This window comes from Heterodontus francisci, chromosome 8 (assembly GCF_036365525.1).
Source record: "Heterodontus francisci isolate sHetFra1 chromosome 8, sHetFra1.hap1, whole genome shotgun sequence".
Taxonomy (NCBI): Eukaryota; Metazoa; Chordata; class Chondrichthyes; order Heterodontiformes; family Heterodontidae; genus Heterodontus; species Heterodontus francisci.
The window spans coordinates 72,658,175-72,671,775 of NC_090378.1; the positions used below are offsets into that span (position 1 = coordinate 72,658,175).

At 41.7% G+C, this 13,601-nt stretch overlaps 1 protein-coding gene across 3 annotated transcripts in view; it reads right to left on the minus strand.

Moving 5' to 3' along the window:
* Positions 1 to 5,133: 5,133 nt before the first annotated feature.
* Positions 5,134 to 13,601, minus strand: part of atg4c (autophagy related 4C, cysteine peptidase) — a 60,551-nt gene continuing 52,083 nt past the window's right edge. For 2 of the 3 annotated variants that reach the window (XM_068037330.1, XM_068037331.1), the window contains exons 9-11: positions 11,820 to 11,896; positions 10,827 to 10,946; positions 5,135 to 5,566 (exon numbers count right to left, since the gene is read on the minus strand). In XM_068037330.1, coding sequence (XP_067893431.1) covers positions 5,387 to 5,566; positions 10,827 to 10,946; positions 11,820 to 11,896 — 377 coding nt within the window. In that variant the 3' untranslated portion in view covers positions 5,135 to 5,386. Of the gene's footprint in view, positions 5,567 to 10,826; positions 10,947 to 11,819; positions 11,897 to 13,601 lie in introns of all 3 variants that reach the window. The other variant, XM_068037332.1, reaches the window with a different exon arrangement.

Here is a 13,601-nt window from a genome sequence, read left to right on the forward strand (position 1 = left end):
ATTTGGATAGGGCAACCCATGCTGCTGAAGATTGAGCCATCTTGCTTTATTGCTTTTCTCAGTGCTGCCTTACCCTCTGCCTATGGACAACAAAAAACAAGTGTACAGTCAGTACGCTTGTTCAAACATTGTTCAGCTCGTTAAAAAAATAATCTGCAAGTCTACTCATCAGACATTTAATTTACATTTAGGCATAGGATTTGAAGGAGTTAACAGATTTTTGCAATTGCCCCAAATAAAAGAATTGTGGTGGTGCAAACAATTCAAAGGAATTTTTGTTGGTAGCCCCTAAACCCTATGACTGCATTTGCTAATCTCATTAACTTGAAAGGGATATTTCTAAGATTATTTCTATGTTTTTTTAACATTGCTGTATCCACAATGGATAACAGCAGTTATATTACATAGAAGACAATCTAATAAACATGTATCAATTAAAACATCTGGAAATTATTTTCCTTTGCATGGTGTCTGCTGTTTCTCTGTAACATGCAGTGAGATAACCCTCTCACTTAGTAAAAGCAATGCCTGGAAAGCTGCTGAGCTATATAGACTGGGAAGGCCACAAACTTGTACCCAATCTTTGCCGTGTTTTCTGATCTCAGCTGGTATGGCAATAGTGTTATTACAAATAGCCTCAATGTTCTGTGCAATGGAGATGAAAAATTCTACAGGTTTCACTCTCCTGACTGTTTCTTGCAGTTGTCAAATTTGGCTGGATTGACAGAGTTGGCATTTTCTGAAGTCCTCAATGCTGCTGAATTCCTTGGCAACCCTGCCCCTCCCCATTGCTGCCACCGATGCTGAGTTTACTTGAATCATTGATGTCACTGATTTCCTGATGCTGCCTCTTTGTTAAGTCCCTGATGATCTGCTGTCAGATTCCTGCTAGTGAGTGGCCTGGGTACACTTCTAGTGCAGGATCTGTAACATCCTAATTCCTGCTACTCTCTGTCTCTCTTCCCCTCAATGTCTGGGCCCTAACTCTTAATCCAACATTTATCCAAGTAGTATCAAAAGGCAGTTATTTATTTTGACAGCAATGATATCTCACAGGCACAATAGCAGCGATTTCCAGAATTTGAACATCTTCTACAAAGTATCCAGATTTGTGCAGGAAATAATCTCATCTGTATTTCTTTAATTTTGTAAAGCATATATAAATTATAATTCAGCCCTCGTCAACCACTCGCTCTGTCTTTCATGTTTCTTGCTTTCTTTTCTGAGTTTTAAAACTTCCATCACCCAAAAAACAATATTAGACACTACTGAGGAGAAGAAAGCTAATCTTAACGTTTGGGGTTAATGTTTAAGAAGGCTGAGTAAACCCTTTAACAAATTCCAATTTAATCTCTAGTATCCAGTGATTCCTGCTGGAAAGTATGTGTGTTAGCGCAAGGTGAGGGTACGATCAGATTTGGCTGTGATTCTCCCTCCCTCAATGTAGCTGGCCAGCAATTATTGTCTCAACTCATTCATGAAAAGTAGTCACTTTGGGCAAATAGCCTACAGCTGATACACCACTGGAACTGAATAGGGGGAAGAAAACTGATCTTTTTTGTCAAAAAAAAACCTTGTTGCTTCATTTGCACTGAACCTCAACTTTAAAATTGTTTCTATGCCATTGTTAGCACATTAATGTTTTTTTTATCATTAACTTCTTTTCAGGAAAATGACTGAAGTTATGCAGTGTCATGTGCTCAGTGTGTAAGCTTCTGTCTCTTTCCCATGGCTGTTCATTTCCGCAGGAAAAAATCTTTACAAATTAGACACAGTAAATTGGTCTGATAATAGTTCAAAACTGATATCTGAATAGTGTCATTTTATAGATCTCTTTGTAACCAGGAATTTACTCCACAGCATATATTAGATTTGGAAGGTGAATGTCACTGACATTATTGGCAGCTGTGTTAACAGTGAAAGGAGCGTGCTGTGTATTCCACAGTTATTAAATTTCTCCAGAGACCATGACTCATTTAATCAAATATTCATACCTCTCTGTAAATACACACTGAACAGTGTATCCCCTCAGAGAAAAGCAACCCAGTACAAGCACCCTTTCATGTAAAAACTGCAACAAAAAATCCTCAGAACATGTGGTCATGTTTTTGAATTTATGATGTCTGTGTAAGTCGCCACTGCCATTTCCAAAAAGGACATAAGTGAACCCCTCTGACCGATTACAAAATGTTCATGGTCACACAATTAAATTAAAAATTATTCTTTCATTGCTTCATACCAACCATTTTTAAACTGTAACCAAGAGGCCCACAATGAATTATCCTTCTGTTTCCTTGTTTACCATCAATTCAATGGGCTCTCAAATACAGATGAAGAAAGCCAGGCATCGACCCATAACTACAAGAATTTGTATTTAGCATGACAACAAACCATTGCTTACACTGCCAATAGAACACAGCCGTAAAAACAGATTTTACATGTGGGCTGCTTCCTGTGGTTTAAGTGCTCAGTGTACAACTATAAGCTGAAATAACTAGATAGCTTTTTCACATTTCTCAGGTTCAATGTGTGTGTCTGCTCTCTTTCAACATGTTTTAAAAATCTGTTCAAGGCAAACTAATCTTCTTGATTGGTGAGATACTTAATTATATGGATCTTGAAAGTTCCAGGTTCAATCCTTGGTCTACATTGAGTTAGCTGGCCTCAGCCAACTCAGCAGTGGCAAAGCTTTAACTGGTCTCAGGATCCTTGCTCTTCAAAGGGGAAAATTCAGCCAGCATTCCCCCTGCTGATTACTATCTTGTAGTCCCTGGTGGAATGTGTGTGTGTAGACATTGGGTGAAGATAGGTTTGGATTATGAACCCCGCCCCCTCAATCCATGGTCTAATACTCTGGGACACTCACTGCCTTAGCTCACACAAAACAAATGATCATTTGAGTGAGATATTCAAGGTAGTTGCTGCATTGGCACCTGTACCCAACGTGAACGAGTACTTTGCAAGAGGAGGACTAAGGGAAGAAAACTGAAGGGAAAGCTGAAAGTAAGAAATATTTCTGAACCTGACCTGAAAGTGCTTAATGGGGCAGTTTAGAGCATCTAATCTCACTTAGGAGTGCATGGTAAGTCCATGTAGAGGTAACTTTACATCTAAACTATACAGTAAATTACCTGAGAGCATTTGATGACTGCACTGGGTACCTGAAATGGACATTGCTCCATTTCCAACATTGACTTGATAAGCACAAAAATAATTGCCGCTCCTTCCCCAAAACAAAATATAATCAGACACACATAAGTCTTTCATAACAATTTACTGTAAATTGCTTCAGTGTCCTTTTGACAAATGTCTTGGTACTTTTTAAGCACTTGAAAGAGATTATCTATCAAAATTGTTCCCACACCGAGGGCTGAATTTTATCCGGCCCTTGGAAATGAGATGGGAGGCCGGTGGACAGACAAAATGGCATGGGGAGGCGTTGATTGGTGTGGCCACCATGCCATTTTGTCTGCGACAGGGAAGGTGCAGGAAAGCCCCCCTGCCTGAAGCCAACTGAGACACTTGTGGTCAACTGAGGGCCACTTAACGGCAGCTTCCTGCGTCTTCTCCCATTTAACTAACGCCAGAGGGGCCTGCTACTGCATGGAGACACTGCCAGGTAAGACCTGGTGGCCTCCTAGCGGCTGGGGGTCCCTCTAGGGGCAATCCATGGCCCCTGTGACAAGACCTCTTCGCCCTCACCTGACTGGCCCCAGTAACCTCAACACCACTTATCTTGGTCCCAGGGCGGTGTCCGTGTTATTGTTCTGGGCCGGGTACAGTCCCAGCAGTGACCACTGCTCCCCATGGTGCTACTAGAACTGCAATCCCTCTGATTGGCCAGCAGCTCTTGGGGGTGGATCACCCCTCTTAAAGGGGATGTCAGTTCCGACGACGGGCAGTTAATTGCCTGCCTGCCATTGAATTCGGCCAGGGGTCTGATAAATGGCCAAGGCAGAGTCACTCTCACCCGACTTTCCAGCCCTGTTGCCAGGATCCCTGCTGCCAAAATAAAATTCAGCTCCGAAAATGTGATATCATCTCTGAAAACGTATATGGTTGAAATTCTTTGGAATTCATAATAGATCCAATGTTCAGTTCCTAATCCGAGTTGATATTGTCGATTTCATCAAGCACAGCAAGGGGAATGCCATAGCTGGCCTCACCTCCCTGGGAAAGAAAGGAGGAAAACCTACCTGGGCTCCTATGCCTAACTGCTATCCAATGGTTCCTGCTGAAAGATGGGAATGTATATTAAGTAAGGTTAAGATTGAGCTTATGCCTGAAGAACATTTCCCCCAGGGTCAAATAACCTGGCTAGGCTTACACATGAATCACCTTTTAAGAGAGGAGATATATTTTCTAAATGTTCTGTAGACCTATGCCAACAGGATATAGATATAATTAAAATTTTTGCATATAATTTGCAGTGGCGAGATTGTATCTCTCAAAAGTGTCACATGCATTGGACAAAAAAAATTATGATTTGCTCAATTATCCCCATTAACTAAATGCAAACTAATCAAAAACCATGAACTGAACATGCAAGTAAAGCCTGTGATCAACAACCAATCACATCACTCAATTATGTTGTTTCTAAATGTTTTGTTTTTCTTTCAAGTTAAGCATAGCTGCCATTGACAAATTCTGTATGCCTCTTATAATTCACCAATAAGGATGCAAGGGATTGCACCTATTAATCCACCCATGAAGAGACACTAGATTGCCCTACTGTCATCAACCCAAAAACTCGAACAGAAGTGAGAACAAAGATCTTAAATTGGAGACAGGGAGCCAGTGCAAGGAATATGGATGGTAAGGAAGATGAGGAAGTGGTCACAGGTCACCTTATTAGCAATCGAGATCTCAGATGCAGAGAGGCCACAATGAGATAGAAAAGTCAAGGGGCTGGCCACAGATAGGGGTGTGGAATTTATGTTAAGGGTGACATAGGATGGCAGAAAAACCTTTTGGTTGGTGCTCAATTCAGTCCCATCATGATGGTCTGCTGACCAATCTTTCCTCTGGTCTCAAGTGGCTGTGATTTAGCTTGGAAACCCAGAGTAAAAAAAGATATATGAAGGAAATGGTAGAAAAAAAATGTTCAGATGTGAAAAGTCCTAATATTTACATAATTTTATTTATAGTCAATTTAAAATTTTTTAATTTTCATTGTTATACATAGTCAGAAACTATCTCCCATTTCAGGGAAGATTACCTTTTTTATACACCGTAAAATATCTACTTTGTACCTTTGCAAAGTATTTTTAAATCAACAGCATCAAGCATTAAAATTACAGATTCTTTATACATCAGTATTAATAGATACCAGCAGCAGATGCCAGTACTGACAGGGCAGCCCCATCGCATTTACCGTGAAATTCCGTTATAGCAAGACAAACTCTTCATTACTCAATCTTTCTGCTTTCCTCCTTTGAGTCTCTGAGTGCTGTACAGCTGAATCAGTTTTTGGCGTGCAAAGTTTATCAATATCATAATCTCTAGCATGTCCCTTTGAAAAAGTAAATAGCGGATATTTCTCCTTGGAAGACAGCGAATTCAGAACCTAAAATTTAAATAGAAATAAAACACCTTTCAGAATTTTTATAAAAAAGAAAATTAATGTTTTACTTTTGAGTTTGATATTCAGTTTCAATCCACTCCCACTCCAAGTTGGCTGTGCTCCAATTTTGCTACCAAAACTGTCATTGTTCATGCATGATCCTAGGTAGGGAGTATCAGCAGGATATAGTAACCAATCCTGGTTCTTTGCGCACCCAGGGCTGGATTTTATGCAGCCAGCGGTGATCCCGACGCCAGGCCAGAAAGGCAAGGGCAACCCCGCTTCAGCCATTTGGGGGGGCCCTTGGCTGCATTTACCAGTGCTCAAGCAGACAACTGCCCGGCACTGGGGTTCCTGTCTCTTTAGGGACAGGGATCCCGCCTCCAAGAGCTTCTGGCCAATCAGAGGGCCAGCAGCTCAACAGTCCCAGCAGAGCTATTGGGAGTGGTGGCCATTGCTGGTACTGCAGCAGGCCGGGGACCAGGAGCAGCCGGGGACCAGGAGCAGCCATGGAGCTTGGAGAGCCGGTAAGTGGGGCAGGCTTGTCAGGGCCAGTCAGGTAGCCCCGGCGAGAGGGCGAGGTGGGTGTCGGTACCAGGGTGGCCTTTGCCACCAGGGATTTTCTGTGGGCCACTGATTGCCCAAAAAGGAGCTTCTTCCCCACCCCCACATCCGACGAGGCCACAGGGAGATAAAAAACGAGAAATGCTGGAAACACTCAGCAGGTCTGGCAGCATCTGTGGAGAGAGAATCAGAGTTAACATTCAGGTCAGTGACTCTTCATCAAACTGGAGTCCACAGGGAGGCCGCCTGGTTTTACTGGCAGCCTCCCTACGTGGCGGATGGGCCCCTGCTGCTGGTTAAATACCACCAGCGACGGGTGGAGCCCTTAAGTGGCTATTAATTGGTCACCTAAGGGCCTCAATTGGCCTCTCCTCGACTCCCTCAATTAAATGGGGGGAGGGGGAGCTGGGAAGGCGACCGGCACACCGCCGCAGCCGCCCCCCACCCCCCCTACCTTCCCTCCCAATTCTATGGCCACCCCGCTCCCGATGTCTACAGGTATGCACCTTTCTGATTCAGAGCAGGAAGCCTGGATAATATTTCCTTTTATGCAAAAAAGGTCAATTGTGACACCCTACCACTGGACCAGCTAAAATTACTCAATACAGTATAGACCAGTGACCAAACCTGGGATCTTCCTGGTCTGTATAGCTCAATATCACACCAGGGTGTATGACCAGCAACTGAACCGCTGGGGGAGCCAATGGTTACATTTTAACAATGCTGCAAGCACATAGTTGGGTTTCACCACACTGTTGATTGACGGAAGATAGAACTTCATAAACATGTATTTGTATGCACAATATTGCACATTGATCTCTGATGAAACTACAAATAATTGAAGGCGGCTCAGAGCAGTTTCCACTCCTTTTGACGTTATATATTTAAAGGCCGCCTGAGTTGTTTTTAAATTTCAATTATTAAACAATTAGTCTGTGTACAGTGATGTACTGCACTAACTGTGTAACAGCGCCTTTTTTAGGCTATCTGCCTATTTATTTTCAGTGTTATGTTGCACATTTGGTCTTGGTATATTGTAAATATCACAATGGTGACACTAAATCCTTTTTTTATTCATTCATAAGATGTGGACGTCGCTGGCTAGGACAGCATTTATTGCCCATCCATAATTGCCCTTGAGAAGGTGGTGGTGAGCTGCCTTCTTGAACCACTGCAGTCCATGTGGGGTAGGTACACCCACAGTGTTGTCAGGAAGGGAGTGCCAGGATTTTGACCCAGCGACAGTGAAGGAACGTTGATACAGTTCCAAATCAGGATGGTGTGTAGCTTGGAGGAGAACTTGCAGTTGGTGATGTTCCCATGCATCTGCTGCCCTTGTCCTTCTAGGTAATAGAGGTCACAGGTTTGGCAGGTGCTGTCTAAGGAGCCTTGGTGCATTGCTGCAATGCATCTTGTAGATGGTACACACTGCTGCCACTGTGGTCGGTGGTGGAGGCAATGAATGTTTGTGTTTGGGGTGCCAATCAAGCGGGCTGCTTTGTCCTGGATGGTGTCTAGCTTCTTGAGTGTTGTTGGAGCTGCACCCATTCAGGCAAGTGGAGAGTATTCCATCACATTCCTGACTTGGGCCTTGTGGAAGGTGGACAGGCTTTGGGGAGTCAGGAGGTGAGTTACTTGCCACAGGATTCCTAGCCTCTGACCTGCTGTTGTAGCCACGGTATTTATATGACTACTCCAGTTCAGTTTCTGGTCAATGGTAACCCCCAGGATGTTGATAGTTGGTGGGGTGGGGGGCAGCGATTATAATGCCATTGAATGTTATGGGGAGATGGTTAGATTCTCTCTAATCTGCAGTATAACTGGAGTAAAAAACTGTGGACAGTGAAAATGTATCAAATCAGTGCTAAATTATGAAAAGGAACTCCAAATCCTGCCAAGTACTAGCAATATCTGACACTGAATAAAATGTTTTCTCAAGTTAAGAGATGGATAGAAAAGGAGGCAATGATGCATTCAAGGATCTTAGAGATGAAAGGGAAGTTAAAGATGAGGCAATAATTGGAGTGAATAAATGAGCCAAGTTGGCTTTTTAAGGAGGGCTTGACAACCAGTTTTGAAAGGGAGATTGGGTGTAATTTTAACTTAATTCACCAGGCAGGAAACCCACAGGATAGGCTCAAACAGCGATTTTGGACCCCGCCAAATATTGCTCTTCATTGAAATATAGGGCAGGCTGTAAAGGCAGTGTTGCTACTTTTCATATTAAAAGTTTGTGACTGATTTGTACTGAATGATTTGTTAGAAAAACAAAAGGCAGGAAAGCATGTAAAGAATTATGCAGGATACATTACAAAAAGCACCTGAGCAACAGTTCGCTAATATTCTGACCATATTTGAACTACAGATAGGTTTATAGCTGTTAAATCAATAGTTTTTACATTTAAAATTGCTAATTTTAATTTTTATGCAGAATAGGAACTTCAAGATAAATTAAATTTCTGTACAGTTAAGCACATTTTCACACTCATTAATAGAATCATTTTTTTCCAATTCAAACTAACTTTAATTTGTGGCATAAATGAAATAATTTATCAGAACTGCACACAGTGAAAAGCTTCATTTAAGTCAGAGTGCTAATGTAGGTGATTTGCTAAGCATCAATTTATTTTACTTTCAATATTGCCACCTGCTGGTGACAATATTGGACAGCTTTTTGGAAAATGCTGCAAGGCCAAATGAACAGCGTTAATAAAAATGGTTAATTCAACCCTAGACTACTCATTCACAGGGATGCGTTTTGGAATATTGCATGCAGTTTTCAATATAATGCCTTCAAAAGAGCACTGATAAGTTGGAGAGAAGAGCAACAATAATGACTATAGGATCCAAAAATAATTGAACTTGAGGAAGTGAGCTAATTAAAGTTTAAGATTATGAAGGGAATTGACGAAGTTGCCCAGTCAAATTGCTCACTGTGTTTAAGGATTCAAATACCAGGGGATACAAGTTAAGAATGGGTAGGTTATGAAAAAGGGAAATGAGGCAGAACTTTTTCACCGAAAAGGCAATAGAGATGTAGAATAAATCAGAGAAGTCTCTTGAAGCGAATAATATAAATGCTTTCAAGAAGCAATTATATAAGTTTCTAGAGAGGGAAAGACTAGGGAGCATGGTGAGAAGGTGATAAGGCCAATCAAAAAGAGCAGGCTTGTTGACCTCATGATCTTTTTCTAAGAATTCTTATGTTCTTACGAAATTGAAATACAACCATGAGGTTATCTCAACTCATCACCTTTTACCTCCAGTTTCTGAGAGGATAATTTGCCAATGTCTTCTCAATACACTGCCAGTACTAATCTGCAAATAAATGTAATGCACTTGGCAAGTATATACCTATGAATTGCCCTGTTCTCCTTACCCCTCCTCCACCACTCAAAAAATGTGTCAACAGCAGCTGTTTACGTGTACAGTTAGCTCAACTTTGGTTTCTGAAATTTGTTAATTTGATTAAAGCACAATAAAACTGAGAGACAAATGTGTGAAAAAGTAGTAGTGGGTAGCACATTGTCTTTTTTCTTACAGATTCAAACTCGGGTCCTACACTAGACTGAGAAATGAAGCTTTCCTCAGCCTGATGGCTACAAAATTCCTAAGTAAAATGTGTTTGAACAATATTAATCTGATGGATACAGGCCCACAGAACATAACTGGCACTCAATTAACAGCATCACTCAGAGAAGCCAAAGATTGGCTACTGAAAGGAACAAATTGTCACCCGACTGCAGTAGTTTATATTTTTCTGAGATTGGGGCAAAGTACAGAGAGCTTTACTCTGCATATAACCATATTACACTTGACCTAGAGCTGCTTAATGCTGGCACTAAATGCCTGGAATGGAAAATGTACTATTCTGCAGCATCGACGTGGAAATTCTGGATTTATTCTTCTACTCCCGAGCACAGGTACATCCAAGCTCATTGTAAATGACCCAGACCAGTGCCCTTGCCCCCGATGAGAGAAATTAATTCCACTGAACCTGAGACTTTTCAGGTCTGTATGGCTGAATTCCACACCATGGGCTGGATTTTATTTTCCCCCCCACTACAGCAGAAAGGCCCAGATTACCCCTTTTTCATCCCAAATGCACTAAGTGCAGAATTGTCCCTTTTCACCCCAACAGACCTTATTTGCAGAGGTCAACCCTCCTCCCCCCCCCCCCCCCCACCCCACTGACAATGCAGAGTTGGCCTCTTCCCCCACCCCCCCACTTCACTACAAATGCAGAGATCCCCCCCTTCTCTATCTAGGTCGCACCAGCTTTCCCTGGACAGGAAAGTGAAGGTGCGGGAGTGTTGCACGTCGCTCAGAAGATCCGGAACTGCCGGTAAGATCGCTCCGGCTTCCATTTAAATGTATTTAAACAGGTGATTTTGATATTCAAATCTGAGTCCCGCTACCGAGCGACGGATGTGCCACCACGGAGCTTCCCCACCGCCAGAAAAATCGGGCCCCTGCCATTCCGATCTCCCGCACCCCCCCCACCCACTGCAGCATGGAGCCTGACACCGGGAGATCAACAAAATCCAGCCCCATGTCTGCGTTTTTCCATTAAGCTACCAGGGGAGTTCTTTACTTCAAGTCTAATAACAGTTTTTACATATTTCCAGAGAAACAATGGAGGAACACTGAATTCAGTGGACCCTCCCAGCTTATTCCATCAACAATTCTCACCACTCACCTTTGATACCTCATCAATTATTTTTTCAAAATCATATTCATTGTGCGAGTAAAACCCTATCGTGCAGCTAGGATCCATTTTACTAAAGGACATTTTTTTCGGAGAAGGACAGTGATAAGACTGAAAGTACAAAATAGCAGAATTAGTCTATCAGCAAAAGTTCTGCCAGTTCCACTGATTCATGAACACCAACGTTATTTATATTGCACCTTTAACGTAATAAACCATCCCAAGGCACATCAAGACTAATATAGATTGTCCAATAACAATGTATGTAACACCAACTTTCTTTCCTTAACATGAATTTTTCAAAAGAAAACTCACTACATGTTACAACATCCACTCCACCATCAACTCACTGTACAACACTATGTAAATAAATTTATGTAGAGCAGTGCTATTAATGAAAAAGCAAAGGATAGAGTGCAGTAAGCTGGACACTTTTGGGGTTTAAATTCCGGCCCAACCAGCCAGATGGGATGAAAGCTTCATTTCATTCTTCTCACTGTAAAAATCCTACATGAATTCAGTCTCAGCCAGTCTCAAACCAACTCCTGGATGGTGTACGCCCACAGTATTGAACTGCATGTAATCTCATTCAGAAAGGACACAGAATGGCTACAATGTTAAATGGAAATATCACACCGATGGAGTAGGGATGCTGTTGTAAAGTCAGGGCTTATACAGGAAGTTGAAATCTGCATCTAACTTGTGCTAAATCCGATGTGGAAGTACCTGAAATTGAAATATGTTCCATTCCTCCATCATACCATCAAGAACATTCCTCACCAAGTTGACAAAAAAAATTAATGGAAAATGCAAAAGCTCAAAAACTACTCCAACTTCTACATTACTGGCAAGTAATTTCAACTAAGATGGAATTGTGTTTATATTAGGAATAAAGTGTATGTTGGCACAAAACAAAACCATTTTAATTCACATCAAAAATGAGAAAAATAAAGTCAGCATTTTACACCAGATACAAAACTTCACCTCAAGTGGGAAATCCTTTGTGCTGACATCCACAAATGATTGGCAGTAATGAGGATCCATGTAAATCAAACTGTCATCTTGAAAGACAAAACAGAAGAAGATAAGAATTTTAAAAATACCTAATCAAACAGCTTATTCCAATCTCATCTCTACAGTATGTATAATGAATAAAATAATGCCCAGCACATCATTTTGCCAAAACAGTTTGTTATCTGAAGCCTGTTTTCAGATAAGATTGCATCCTGAATTGTTAAACTGCGCTGTCCAAGCAAAATGTTTACATAGCAATTTCAATCTTATTTAAAACTTTCCAAAAATTGCTTTTAAAAAAAAAGTCAGAAAGGAACTGTGTATAGCTGAGCCCAAGTTTGACCTCCAGGCAACTGATCTCAATGCTCTCTATGCTATGGAAGAGAAAGGAAATCAGCCACTATCCAGTGTCTCATGGTGAAAAGGCTGCCTGCAGGGGTGTCAAGAAAGAACAGGATCTGTCTCAGCTGGCTAACATGTAGAGAATAGTGACTCACAAAAAGCATTGGAGGCAACAGTCAGCATGTTACAAGTTTAGGATCTTGCTTTAGATATTCTCTCAGGTATAGTGATGTTAGTCACTCTCGTAAGCTGTCCAAGCATCTCAGTTTAGAGGTGCGCCTGTACTGATGTCCAGCTTTGTAGAAAATAAAATTGGAGGCATAGTAAATAATATTGAGCAGCAAAGGAAGCTCCAATGATAAGATGGTTGAATGGGCAAAGAAGTGGCAGATGAAATTAAATGTCAGTAAATCTGAACTGAAACATTTTTGTTCAGAACTATTTGGGGGGGGGGGAGGAGGGAGGGGGGGTGCGGTCAGGTTCACAAGATATTAAAAGCAGCATCTCAAGTGGATAGGCTGTAAAAGCTAATGGAATACTATGTAATAAAAATTGAAATCTAATAGTGAATTTATATAAAACAATAAGACCACAGTTGGAGTACTGAGTGCAGTTTTAGGTTTCATGCAAAAGGAAGGATTTGAGGCAATACAGACAGTACAGTGCAGATTCACTAGGATGCAATAAAAACAGAAACTGCTGGAAATACTAAGCAGGACTGGCAGCATCTGTGGAGAGAGAAGCACAGTTAACATTTCAGGTCAGTGATCTTTCATCAGAACTGGCAAAGGTTAGAAATGCAATAGGTTTTAAGCAAATAAAGCAGTGGTGGGGGGGGGGGGGGGGGGGGGGAAAGAACAAAAGGAAGGTATGTGATAGGACAGAGGGCCAGAGAGATTAACTGACAAGGAGGTCATGGGGCAAAGGCAAAAGAGAGTGTGCTGATGATGTGGTGAAAGACAAAGCATTAGTGCACAGGGAGTGTTAATGACAGAATAATGATCAGCCCAGCCAAAAGCACTAACATGAAAAAACAGTAGGCAGGCACATGGTAAAAAAAACAGAAAAAGGAACAAAATAAAATCTAATAAAAATAAAAATGGGCCAGTCATGCTCTAAAATTATTGAACTCAATGTTCAATCTGGTAGACTGTAGCGTGCCTTATGGGAAAATGAGGTGCTGTTCCTCGAGCTTGTGTTGATATTCACTGGAACACTGCAGCAGGCCCAGGACAAAGGTGTGGGCATGAGAACAAGGGGATGTGTTGAAATGGCAAGCGACCGGAAGCTCGGGGTCATGTTTTCCGACCCAGGAATAAGCCTACCCAACTGTATACCACAATGCCACCACCTCTGATGGATCTATCCCACTTGATAAAACAGGATATACCCAGGAATGGTGATAGTGGA